The sequence below is a fragment of the Staurois parvus genome, unplaced genomic scaffold (assembly GCF_062004578.1).
Source record: "Staurois parvus isolate SC_StPar_1 unplaced genomic scaffold, SC_StPar_1.0 ptg000582l, whole genome shotgun sequence".
In the NCBI taxonomy this organism is placed as follows: domain Eukaryota; kingdom Metazoa; phylum Chordata; class Amphibia; order Anura; family Ranidae; genus Staurois; species Staurois parvus.
The window spans coordinates 658,508-673,019 of record NW_028318378.1 but is presented as its reverse complement, the minus strand read 5'-3'; the positions used below and the strand labels follow the sequence as shown (position 1 = coordinate 673,019).

Here is a 14,512-nt window from a genome sequence, read left to right as displayed (position 1 = left end):
CCCGGGAAAACGATGAAAATATTATCTTCCTCATAGAAATTCTAACAAAAGGCAACATTTTCCATTTTAAGTCAAAATTCATTTTAAATTGTTCCCCATTCACACAGAAGGAATGTACATGCTTTGTCACTGAGCGCTCTGCTAGACAAATGTTTTTATGAATAGACCCCTAAATGTCAGGAGATATAATATATTCTATTCTATTCTATTGTATTATGTTATGTTAAATTATATAAAGACGGGAAGTATGGAGCAGATAAATGAACAGACCTCCTAGTAATGTCATTACCAGGCTGCAGCTAGGGGGAGCTCTAATGTTTGAAGTGTTCCCACAGGAGAGTGATTCCTTCTATCTCACATATACTTTTTGTATTTCTAGTAAAATTGGACTTTTGAGATAGAAGATTATACATTGTAGCGCCCTCCTAGTTCAGCCAGGGGGATCTAGACCCTAATGGTTGGTCAGAAGCTGCTTAGCAGCTCAGGTGTGATAGCCAGAGGGGTCACAATGTGGTCAGGGGGGCTGAGATGAATATATAGGTAGTGCAGCGCTAGACAATAATATCACATAGACAAATATAATGGAATAATACAAATAAACTGATGTGAGCACATATAGAAAACTCTTACAAGGATGTGATAGAAACACATAAGTGTATAGAAGTAAATAGAACCCCAATATTCCAGATGGCCTATAAAGTGCAATAGTCCTTGTGTCCCTCAATACATGCTACATGGGTGCATAAACCCCTTCATAGTGTGTGGCATGCACAACACAATAATAAAGTGTCCTTAATGGAAACAATCAATTCATGATAATAATTATGATCTTCATGCAGGTGTGCAACCAATCAGTGACAGTCCTCAGTGGCGGGGGTGCCCCCTCACCTTCCTGCCCCGGCCCCACAGGGCCAATGAGCCTTGCAGTATTGCTGTTCCACAGGAAAGCTTCCTTGTTAGTAGTAATGTTGGGACTCTCTCCTGTACCGGGGTCTCCCCTGAACTCTCCTGCTTCTCAGGGCCAATGACCTTCCAAACTCGTCCCCAATAAAGTAAGAAAATCCGATATAGTGTGAAACCTTTTATTGTTAAAATATAAAGACGGATCTACTCACATCTGTAGATGTTTTCACAGCATTAGTTCCACTACAGCATGGGTGTACTGCATGTGTGGATGTATCCGGGTGCACCAAGATGGCGTCGACGCCGGATATGACATCATTGTGCTGCCGCTCGAGCTCCTCCTACTGGTGTATCCCTGACTGATAGATGTCCTCTGTCATCTCACACAGACCTGTCAGAGCAGCACTCATGCTTTCCATAGCTAATTCTGGCATCTCCAGCTGTTCTCTAATAGCTCTGGTCTCAGTATTTAGCAACCCCATGTCCTTAGAGGTCCTCTCCAGTATATCATCAATAATGTTTGTGTCATTATTTATCATGAGTGTTATCACCCATCCCGTGTAGGTAGGGAACCATGACCACACCTTATCACCCATCCCGTGTAGGTAGGGAACCATGACCACACCTTATTCCCCATCCCGTGTAGGTAGGGAACCATGACCACACCTTATCACCCATCCCGTGTAGGTAGGGAACCATGACCACACCTTATTCCCCATCCCGTGTAGGTAGGGAACCATGACCACACCTTATCACCCATCCCGTGTAGGTAGGGAACCATGACCACACCTTATCACCCATCCCGTGTAGGTAGGGAACCATGACCACACCTTATCACCCATCCCGTGTAGGTAGGGAACCATGACCACACCTTATTCCCCATCCCGTGTAGGTAGGGAACCATGACCACACCTTATCACCCATCCCGTGTAGGTAGGGAACCATGACCACACCTTATTCCCCATCCCGTGTAGGTAGGGAACCATGACCACACCTTATTCCCCATCCCGTGTAGGTAGGGAACCATGACCAAACCTTATCACCCATCCCGTGTAGGTAGGGAACCATGACCACACCTTATCACCCATCCCGTGTAGGTAGGGAACCATGACCACACCTTATTCCCCATCCCGTGTAGGTAGGGAACCATGACCACACCTTATTCCCCATCCCGTGTAGGTAGGGAACCATGACCACACCTTATCCCCCATCCCGTGTAGGTAGGGAACCATGACCACACCTTATCCCCCATCCCGTGTAGGTAGGGAACCATGACCACACCTTATCACCCATCCCGTGTAGGTAGGGAACCATGACCACACCTTATCACCCATCCCGTGTAGGTAGGGAACCATGACCACACCTTATCACCCATCCCGTGTAGGTAGGGAACCATGACCACACCTTATCACCCATCCCGTGTAGGTAGGGAACCATGACCACACCTTATCACCCATCCCGTGTAGGTAGGGAACCATGACCACACCTTATTCCCCATCCCGTGTAGGTAGGGAACCATGACCACACCTTATCACCCAGCCAGTGCAGGTAGGGAACCATGACCACACCTTATCACCCATCCCGTGTAGGTAGGGAACCATGACCACACCTTATTCCCCATCCCGTGTAGGTAGGAAACCATGACCACACCTTATTCCCCATCCCGTGTAGGTAGGGAACCATGACCACACCTTATCACCCATCCCGTGTAGGTAGGGAACCATGACCACACCTTATCACCCATCCCGTGTAGGTAGGGAACCATGACCACACCTTATTCCCCATCCCGTGTAGGTAGGGAACCATGACCACACCTTATCACCCAGCCAGTGCAGGTAGGGAACCATGACCACATCTTATTCCCCATCCCGTGTAGGTAGGGAACCATGACCAAACCTTATTCCCCATCCCGTGTAGGTAGGGAACCATGACCACACCTTATTCCCCATCCCGTGTAGGTAGGGAACCATGACCACACCTTATTCCCCATCCCGTGTAGGTAGGGAACCATGACCACACCTTATCACCCAGCCAGTGCCATTAGTACAGTGTCAGTATATAGAATGTTTCACTGATCACTGTATTCCTGCCACTAGTGACATCAGACAGTGTCAGGGTCAGTAAGCCCCTCCCAGCCAGGGTCAGCTGGCGTTAGATTGGCCGCACACTGTCGCACTCACGCTATAGGTCGCTGATCACCGCCATTACTAGTATAGTGTTTGTACGGATCAATATATTGATCATGAACAGAACTATACTAGTGCCGGCTTTGTATAGTGTCCCCAATACTCAGTGTTAGCCGGATCGGCCCGGTCACTGCCAGCACTAGTGTTCAGCCCCTCCACTGTTCTTCACAGAAGATTTGTACCAATTGTGGGCCAAGGCAATTTATACACCACAATACATGGCGACACCCAAATTCAGCTCTTGTCACACAATTCACATGGAACTCTATCACCGTTTATGAAATTAAAACTTATTGGGCCGAACCCCCAACATGGACATTACAGAAAAGAATGAATTGCAGTCATATTGGTCCGCAGACCCGATTCATCGTATGTCCGTGTTCTCTGCTGGTACATATATGTCCAACATGGACCAGCAATGTACTGGAACGTCGCTGGACTTGGAGTGGTTATACCGGGAGGATGCTTGCAGCTACAGCCATCATTCTAGTGCTGGTTTATTAGCTGGTGGTCGGCTTTCATGTAAAAGTAATCCTAGTGGCCAATTAGCTGCAGAATTGTTTTTATGAGCAGCGAGATGGGACATCATTTTACATGATTTCCTATAGCAGCAAATCTGATGAGATGAATGAAGTGGGTGGAAAGTGGAAGCAGTGGATGTGCAGGGAGCAGCATCTTGAGCACAAAGCACTTTATGTTGTGGATGGATTTGCACACGGTTCAGTTTCCTTCATTTATTGATAAACCCCATAAGACCAATGAAGTGGGTGTAAAGTGGAAGCAGTGGATGTGCAGAGAATAGGATTTGGAGCCCCGAGCTCTTTATCTCTGAATGTCTCCACATATTTGTAGTGTATTTGTGATGATTTCTGTGCACACACAATAGGACAGCGCTGTGACACATAATGCTCTTCTAGATGACAGGGAATCCTTCCCTTTGTTACAGCAGCAGTCCGCTAGAAGGTTTTTGTAGGTTTGGAGTTGTTACACATAGCGTGGGTTTTATCCATTTATAGTGATGACATCATTGCCCAAATCTGGGGGTCACCAGCCATTTCCACCCTTTACTCCCAGCTGGGGGGCTTTGTATCCATATACCAGATGTTCTACAGGACTAAATCTGCCATCAATGTTACTGCAAAATCAAAGGGGCTAAAACCCCTCCCCCGAGGAGTCATATATTTCTGTCCCCCTTGGTGGGAGTGGAGGTGACCCCTCTATAAGGATCTACAGTCCATACACACCCAGCACAAGGCCGGGGTCACACTACCAGATGCTTCTCGGGGCTGCAGTTCCTCTGAGCTCCACAAGGTGGGGATCTCACTTCTACCCAGGCAGGAAGTCTCTATGGAAGACAGACAGGAAGTGATGTCAGGTACAGACAGGAAGTGATGTCAGGTACAGACAGGAAGTGATGTCAGGTAAAGAGAGGAAGTGATGGCAGGTACAAACAGGAAGTCCCATAGGAGACGTGAATCAGGAGGAAGCAGAGAGTCCACATTCCTGAATCTGGCAGCAGAGGAGGTAATACGTAGATGAACCCCTTCAGGGGGAGGAGTTGATGATAATATATTTGCTCCCAAAGCTGGCCTACATGGTTCAGTTTTATCGTTCAGCCAGCGGGATGACCATAAAAACTGAAGTGATTCCCCCATCCACACATTGGAGGTGGATGGGGGAATCCTCCCCGCTGCACTCTTGTAGTCTGACAATGGGGGGACTCCTCCGCTCTCAGAATACACGGATCAGCACTGAAGCTATTGGCTGCAGCCGTGGGGGATTGGCTTTTATCCGGCAGTGGCCACACATGGATGGAAATGTGAGTGACATCACACTGACCTCAAAGCTCCTCCTCCCAATGTCCCTCCATCCAGAGTCAGAGAATCCTATGACATCACACTGACCTTACAGCTCCTCCCCCCAATGTCCCTCCATCCAGAGTCAGAGAATCCTATGACATCACAATGACCTCACAGCTCCTCCTCCCAATGTCCCTCCATCCAGAGTAAGAGAATCCTATGACATCACACTGACCTCACAGTTCCTCCCCCCAATGTCCCTCCATCCAGAGTCAGAGAATCCTATGACATCATACTGACTTCACAGTTCCTCTCCCCAATGTCCCTCCATCCAGAGTCAGAGAATCCTATGACATCACACTGATCTCACAGCTCTGATGCTCTGAGGATGTGGGGCCCCTTGGGATCCTCACATGTAAAGTGGGACTGTTGGTCCTGCGTTGTATGTAATGACATCAGAATGCTGCAACAAGCCTATACCCTGCGTAGTGTGGGGGTCCTGTGGGGGGAAATTATACCTCAGCCTGAAGTGGGGCTTTAATAAAATGGAGACCTGAATGGAGAGGTGAGGAGGATTCTGGGAATATCATTTGATGTGACTATTTGTGTTCAGATGTAGAGTTTTCCTCCTGTGAAGTCTGGAGATCATATGACATCACATTGCCTCCACCTCCCTCCCTGATAGAAGAGAGAAAGAAGAAGATTCTAGAAGTCACCAGAGAGATCACTGAGCTGCTGACAGGAGAGGTGAGCGGTGCCGGGAATTCTGGGACATTCTCCAGTAACAGACAAGGGATGTGTCTGGATGGTGACTGTATCATTGTGTGTGTCAGGTTCCTATAAGGTGTCAGGGTGTCACTGTCTATTTCTCCATGGAGGAGTGGGAGTATTTAGAAGGACACAAGGATCTCTACAAGGACGTCATGATGGACAATCAGCCGCCCCTCACATCACCGGGTAAGAGGAGACTTTATTGTAAAGGAGAGAGCAGTACGGAGGATCCACCTAGATCCCCCATCATCTGATAAACACATAGAAACAATGGATTCAGTCAGTGTGTGTGTTTCCTACAGATGGATCCAGTCATGGGAACCCACCAGAGAGATGTCCCCGTCCTCTGTATTCCCGGGATTCCACACAGGAAGGTCACACCATCCCTCACCATCATCAGGTAGATGATGACAATTATTGGTAGTTGTGATTTATACACAGCATGTTTGTTACAATGAATGTTTTATTATATCTTTCAGAGTGGAATCCTCGGGGATGATAATATTGATGTTAAAGAAGAGTATAAAGAGGAGGATGAGGAGTATGGAGTGATGGAGGAGTTTTCAGAAGGACACAAGGATATGATGGAGCCACCTAATACCAGGAACCCCCCAGAGAGATGTCCCCGTCCTCTGTATTCCCGGGATTCCACACAGGAAGATCACACCATCCCTCACTGTTACAAGGTTGGTGGGATGGAGAATCTAGAATATGGTCTCACAGAAGTGATTTTTTTTATGTGATGTCACAATATTGGAGTTTATGTTTTACAGATGAACTCTTCTATCATTCTCTTGGTTTAGGGTGAAGATCTGATAGATATAAAAGTTGAGGTGAAAGCAGAAGAAGAAGAGGCGTATGTGAGGGATGATCAGCAGTCTATGGAGGAGGATGGAATAACGGGGACATTTATAGAGGAGGACACTCCTACAGAGATCAGCACAGGTGGGTCATGAACACTAAATCCATTCCTCCACCCATACTGCTCACTGATTGGTCCAGAGTAGGGCGGGGACTGGGTGATATCAGCCTGTAATCCCCTGGTCACTTTCCTGAGCTGTGTTCCCCGTCCTGTATTCCTGGATTTCTCTCGGATAATCTTCCTTCTCTGTGCTGCAGACACAATTTATGTCTCTAGACTGGATTTATAGAGATTCTGGGGTTCAGCTGGCAGCAAAATGTTGATTTTCACAATAGACATTACTAGACCTAAGCACCGGGGGCATGTGATTTGGGTCTTCTGTCCCATGACCGGGTCTAGCAAGATCTCTGACAGAACAATTCTCCCAGAGATACTTACTCTGAGTGCAGTCTCAGGAGATGGGAGGCAGCGGTGTGGGATCTCTGCAACTTGTCTCGTGTAGACATTTAATTTTCCACTGATTACTGAATACCAATATTATGAGTCCTGACCCTTACATTGTATGATTTATATTGTATATTACATACTGCTGACCCCCACACTATGTACTTCTTGTGTTGGGAAGATGGTGATGAGTGATAGAGGGGGTGGGGATCCTCGTCCTATAATCCCCTCATCACTGTCCCTCCTATAAAAGACAGTTCTGGTTGTTTCCTCACTCTCTGACTAAGGTCCATGAATAAAGAAATGACCTGGTAGGAGATCAGAGGAGCCATTTCCTAGTTCCCTTGAGGGTGGAATTGTAAGCTCCTCAGAGACCAAGCTGCCTGATGTGGGCGGAGTCCTGGTTTGGGGGAACCAATCAGCTCCTGTCTAGTAATCCTCTGTCTTTGTATTTTAGTCCATGGCCAGGAGATGAGGAAAATCTCCGAGGATTGTCTCACTTTGTCTCCAGACTGGAAAGTAGAAGATGAGGACATCACACAGTATAGTCCAGGAGAAAACCTGGCTCCCTCCTATGTCCATCCGTCACCACCCAGTGTAGATGGACCATCGGATTCCTCGTATCCTGAGGAACCTCAGACTGTGCGGGACCGGGCCGGCCCTCCAACAGGGAAGAGGTTCTCCTGTACTGAGTGTGGGAAAGGATTCCGTTATAAATCCAGACTTAATAGGCATAAAAGATGTCACACAGGGGAGAAGCCGTATTCTTGTCCTGAGTGCGGGAAATGTTTTTCAAGGAAGTCTACTCTTTACACACATCAGAGATCTCACACGGGGGAGAAGCCGTATTCTTGTCTTGAGTGCTGGAAATGTTTTTCAGAGATGTCTATACTTCATAAACATCAGAGATCTCACATGGGGGAGAAGCCGTATTCCTGTCCTGAGTGCGGGAAATGTTTTTCACAGAAGTCCAATCTTCACACACATCAGAGATCTCACACAGGGGAGAAGCCGTATTCTTGTCCTGAGTGCGGGAAATGTTTTTCAAGGAAGTCCAATCTTTACACACATCGGAGATCTCACACGGGAGAGAAGCCATATTCCTGTCCTGCATGTGGGAAATGTTTTTCAGTGAAGTCCCATCTTTACAGACATCAGAGATCTCACACGGGGGAGAAGCCGTATTCTTGTCTTGAGTGCAGGAAATGTTTTTCAGAGAAGTCCATTCTTCAAACACACCAGAGATCTCACACAGGGGAGAAGCCGTATTCTTGTCCTGAGTGCGGGAAATGTTTTTCAAGGAAGTCCCATCTTTACACACATCAGAGATCTCACACGGGGGAGAAGCCGTATTCTTGTCTTGAGTGCAGGAAATGTTTTTCAGATAAGTCCAGTCATCACAGACATCAGAGACTTCACACGGGGGTGAAGCCACTTTCCTGTCCTGAGTGAGGGAATTGTTCCTCACTGAAGTCCTGTCTTCCTGTACATCAGGGGTCCCACACAACACTGGAGGTGTATTAGTGCCTTGAGTGCGGGAAATGTCTTCTAGATGAATGTTGCTGGACATCCCAGCTCTCATGTGGGGAAGAAGCACACCCTGATATACACCTCAGATATACTCCATGGCTGATCTTCTTCATGGAAGAAACAGTTCATAAGGAGATCAGAGGTCCCCAAAGACATGGATGAAGTGTGGGACCTGGTTGGCCATTGATAGCAGGGTAAGAATAAAAATGGAGGCCTGACCAAGAGCACTGGGCTAACTTTTCATTGGGGTGCAGCCTATATGCTAGCAATGGTTTGCACCTAATTGGAAGGGGGTCTGCTGTGCTGGGGGAGGGGTTTATGGGAAGGCTGGAGGAATATATAAACTAGGATGGAGGGGGGAGGGAGAATTTGATTATAATGAGGAAGACAGATCAGAAGGGTCAGTACTTATTGGGGGGTGGAATGGGGAAAGATGGGGGGAGGGCTATGACAGATGGTAAGAAGGTTCCCATGTTACAAATGTCTTGGAAATTCGCTTTAACGAATTTCTCCTTACCGTGAGTACTCGCAGTTGGATGTGCAGAAATCCCCCATAAAGCTGTGCGAATCCCGCTTACCACGACTGCAGCTAAACTACACGATTCCTGCCCATCCAAATACTTTGGTTCTGTTGAGATGTAGGTGATTGGAGCTCCGTTACCCTAGAATGATCACACGACACTCTAAGGCTGGTTGCAATCCACATAAGGGCTGATTTCAGGCTCAGCTCTCTGTTTTATTAAAAATACACACATGCCCCCCACATGAATAAAGTCAATCCCCTCCCACCGAACAATGCAATGGGGATTGCCTATACACAGGATGTACATTCCAATTGGAGCATAGCCTTTCCTATTATCTATCACTGGTCCTCCCCCATGAGTCTTCTGAGGTCAGCAGACTTCCTCCCCTTCCCCCCTATGAGCCATCTGAGGTCATATTTCCTGTCCTACTAGCTTCTATTGGTATGTAAATTCTCTGCACAAGCACTCCCTAAAAATATCAGTCTGTACCTGGATGGGCCCGATACGATCTTTATTAAAACACATCCATCCAAGATACAGTTCAGATTAGCAATGGGTTGTAAGATATGCATAAGCCTACACGTGGAGTTCACACCGCTTGCGCATTGCGTTATGAAGCCCACGTGGTACCATGCTGCTGATATGTGGATACAGGCCCACGGTCTACTGACAGCAGCATTCGCATGGAATGCCGTGGTGGTATACACGCCGGTCTATAAGCGCAGATCTGCCATCTCATCCATTACCAAGCTGAGTACTGTAATACATACATTGTACATGCGCATGGCCCAATTGCAGCCTTCAGAGCTTTAATTAAGCCACACGAGAGACATATGAATAACACGAATATATGACACATTTAAAGTTCGACCAACAATACAAAATTTCCATGACACAAATAACCAGTGGAATTGGTACCATTTGTATGAAAATAAAAAATACACAAAATCCATGTGAACAAGGTATCGGTGAATGGACAAGGTGTCAGTAAATGAACAAGGTGTCAGTGAATGGACAAGGTGTCAGTGAATGAAAGTGTTTGTTCCCCAATGCCAGAAGTGTGCCCATCACAGTAGGTGAGTTGGAAGGTTTGGTGCATGAAGAGAACTAGGATTGAATTGGTGTTGCTGAATCTTGGCTTCATTCCTCACATGAATGGGCCATTCATATTAATGGCTAGGTTCTCTTTCGGAGAGACGGGGGAAATAGGAAAGGGGGTGGTGTCTGTCTCTATGTGAGAAGTGATCTCAGAGCGAGTGTGAAAGAGGACCTAGATGATGGAGAGTGTGATGAGGCTGAAGTATTATGGGTGGAACTGCACATGGGGGGGCGGTACTACAAAGGTCATCATTGGAGTTTGTTATAGGCCTCCCAGTGTTAATGAGGAGGTGGAGACTCAGCTCCTCCCACAGATGGAAAGGGCTGGGACAGTGATAATAATGGGGGATGGTAACTACCCGGATAGTGACTGGAGTAATGGGACTGCAGGAACAGTTAAAGGGCAAACATTTTTAAACCTACTACAGGACAATTTTATGGTCCAGTTTATAGAGGCCCCAACTAGGAATGATGCTCTGCTGGACCTGGTCATCTCCAACCATGAAGAGCTTATTACGAATGTCCATATAAAAGAACATCTGGGTAGCAGTGACCATAACATGATTTCATTTATTGTTAGCTGTAAACAGCAAGCACATACGGGAAAAATAAAAATGCTCAACTTTAAGAGAGCTAATTTTCCAAGGCTGAGAGATGCTCTCCAAGACTTAGACTGGGAGGAAATATTGGCATTGATGAACACAACACAGAAATGAGAGTTCTTCAAAAAGACTGTATGTGACCGCACTGCAAAATATATTCCCATGGGCAACAAGTATAAAAGGCTACAAATCCAACCTATGTGGCTTACGGCCAAAGTTACAAAAGCGATAGATAATAAGAAAAGAGCTTTTATTAAATATAACAATGAAGGAACGCGATCATCGTTTACACATTACAAAGAATAGAACAGAATATGCAAAAAGGAAATAAAGGCAAAAACTGAAAACAAACGACAGAAAGATATCAGGACGACCCCAAAACATTCCTCCAATCTATGAATAGTAGAAAGGTCCGGTCCCAGCATGTAGGCCCTTTACAGAACCATCTAGAGGGGGGAGACAAAGAGAAGGACAATGTATGAAATCCCTTCTTCAGCTCTGTGTATACAAAGGAGCATGGGGGGGCTCTTGTCCATAATGGGGGGTGGTACTGACACCCCCCAGATGGTCCACATTGGCTCACAATTGATATGATCCAGAAATATTTAGACAGAATAAAGCCCCTGGACCGGATGGCAGACACCCACGGGGCCTTAAAGGATTCAGCTCTGTCATCTCACAGCCATTGTTTCTCATTGTTAGGGACTCTTTAATGACTGGCATAGTACCACTGGATTGGTGTAAGGCCAATGTGGGGCCAATATTTATAAAGGGGACAAAATCTTTCCCAAGTAATTATAGAGCTGTTAGTGTAACTTCTATAGTTGGGAAGATACTGGAGAGTTTAACCCCTCCCCCTACTGAGGATTTACCCCCCTTCCTGACCAGACCTCTTTTTGCTTTCGGTGCTGCACTAATTCAACTGATAATTGCGCGGTCATGCAATGCTGCACCCAAATGAAATTTATGTCCTTTTTTTCACATAAATAGAGCTTTCTTTCGGAGGTATTTGATCACCTGTGCGATTTTTATTTTTTGCGCTATAAACAAAAAAAGACCAAAAATTTTGAAAAAAAAACAATATTTTTTTACTTTTGGCTATAAAAATATATAGTAAATTCAAAGTTAGTTATAAATTTAGGCCAAAATGTATTCTGCTCCATGTTTTTGGTAACAAAAATCCCAATGAGTGTATATTGATTGCTTTGTGTGATAGTTATAGCGTCTACAAACTATGGGAGAGATGCTGCAATTTACACCATGTTTTACTATACAGCACTGCACTAGTTTTACTGACAATTGCGCGGTCATGCAATACGGTACATAAATGAACATGTAACTAAACTCCTCTTTAAACATAGATGAATCTATCCCAATATACAACAAAATAAAAAAATAAATTGTAAAATAAAAATCCCAAAAAATTATATATCAAACTAAATGTCCCAAAAAATAAATGTCCAAAATGTCTCTGTAAAGATGTCTTTCCAAATTCCAAAGCAAACTCGTATCATCTTTAATCATCCAGTATGGAAATTCCAAAATTCTTTTTGAACCTCAAAAAAATAAACTTCTGATAGTGTATTACCTTTATACTGAACATACATGTAAAATAGTGAAAGAACCGTGTATCATGCCAACTGCATACCGTGAGCTCACACGTGAAAAACAATTCCTCTACCAATATATCAATCTCTGAATATGTAAATACACTCGTGACAAGAATCAGAAGAGTGACCATTCCAAGTCCAAACGATGAAACGTGATCACCTCCAAATAGTGAGAATGCAGAATAACCCAAATCTCTAATAGTGAGCACTACAAACTCAATAATAGTGAACAATAAAGTGCTCTCCTCCAACTGGTGCAACAATGGATCATTCCCCTCTGGAAATAAATCCCAGGCTTTCAGGGGATAGTCGCACTCTCCAGGCTTCCTAATGTTCCTGTTGGCACTCTTCCATATTCCTCATCAGGTGAGATAGGAGACAATCAGCGCTATATAGTAACATAAGTCAATATTTATTGAATATCTTACATTACAATTGAAGAATATCAGCTTCCAGCATTCAGAACAGCTCAGGTGTAGTCCTATGTATAGAGAACCGCATGTTCCCACTTCCAAAATGGCCTCCACCACACTTCCAGTTTTGCGTGAGTTCTTCAGACGTTACGTGTCCCGACATGTTTCGTCACTTCCTGGACTTTTTCACAAGGGATCAAGATTAGAGATGAGCGAATCGAACCAGGCGAAGTGGAATTCGTTTCGAATTTCAGGAAAAATTAGATTCGTGCCGGATCCGAATATTAGCCAACTTCGGGTGCACGAATCGGATTTTTCCCGATCAGCCGGCAAAAGTGTCCCTGCAGAGAGCTCCGCTATTTCTGACAGTTCTCTGACAGTTCCTTCACATGTACAGCGGTTGAAACATTGTATCTATTTGTTTCCATTTAGGATACAGATGTTTTTATTCGGAAACAGATACAATGTTTCAACCGCTGTACATGTGAAGGAACTGTCAGAGAACTGTCAGAAATAGCGGAGCTCTCTGCAGATACACTTTTTGCTGTACTGGAATACTTCTTCTTTTCATTCTTCTCATTCTTCTTTTCATTCTTCTTTTCATTCTTCTTCTTTTCATTCTTCTTCTTCTTCTTTTCATTCTTCTTCTTCTTTTCATTCTTCTTTTCATTCTTCTCATTCTTCTTTTCATTCTTCTTTTCATTCTTCTTTTCATTCTTCTTCTTTTCATTCTTCTTCTTCTTCTTTTCATTCTTCTTCTCATTCTTCTTCTTCTTTTCATTCTTCTTCTTCTTTTCATTCTTCTTCTTCTTTTCATTCTTCTTTTCATTCTTCTTCTTCTTTTCATTCTTCTTTTCATTCCTCTTCTTCTTCTTTTCATTCTTCTTCTTCTTCTTTTCATTCTTCTTCTTTTCATTCTTCTTTTCATTATTCTTCTTCTTCTTTTCATTCTTCTTTTCATTCTTCTTTTCATTCTTCTTCTTCTTTTCATTCTTCTTTTCATTCCTCTTCTTCTTCTTTTCATTCTTCTTCTTCTTCTTTTCATTCTTCTTCTTTTCATTCTTCTTTTCATTATTCTTCTTCTTTTCATTCTTCTTCTTCTTTTCATTCTTCTTCTTTTCATTCTTCTTTTCATTCTTCTTTTCATTCTTCTTCTTCTTCTTTTCATTCTTCTTCTTCTTCTTCTTCTTTTCATTCTTCTCATTCTTCTTTTCATTCTTCTTCTTCTTCTTTTCATTCTTCTTTTCATTATTCTTCTTCTTCTTTTCATTCTTCTTTTCATTCTTCTTCTTCTTCTTCTTTTCATTCTCCTTTTCATTCTTCTTCTTCTTTTCATTCTTCTTTTCATTCTTCTTCTTCTTCTTTTCATTCTTCTTCTTCTTCTTTTCATTCTTCTTTTCATTCTTCTTTTCATTCTTCTTCTTTTCATTCTTCTTTTCATTCTTCTTTTCATTCTTCTTCTTCTTCTTCTTCTTTTCATTCTTCTTCTTCTTCTTCTTCTTTTCATTCTTCTTCTTTTCATTCTTCTTCTTCTTCTTTTCATTCTTCTTTTCATTCTTCTTCTTCTTTTCATTCTTCTTCTTCTTCTTCTTCTTTTCATTCTTCTTCTTCTTCTTCTTCTTTTCATTCTTCTTCTTCTTTTCATTCTTCTTCTTCTTCTTTTCATTCTTCTCATTCTTCTTTTCATTCTTCTTCTTCTTCTCATTCTTCTTTTCATTCTTCTTTTCATTCTTCTTCTTTTCATTCTTCTTTTCATTCTTCTTTTTTTCA

The 14,512-nt window shown here is 43.9% G+C and overlaps 1 protein-coding gene across 1 annotated transcript in view; it reads left to right on the top strand.

Annotated features, from left to right (window-relative positions):
* Positions 1 to 14,512, top strand: part of LOC149450102 (uncharacterized) — a 94,653-nt gene that overhangs the window by 8,010 nt on the left and 72,131 nt on the right. The window contains exon 2 of the mRNA XM_089692366.1: positions 7,679 to 8,340. Coding sequence (XP_089548492.1) covers positions 7,679 to 8,340 — 662 coding nt within the window. The remainder of the gene's footprint in view (positions 1 to 7,678; positions 8,341 to 14,512) is intronic.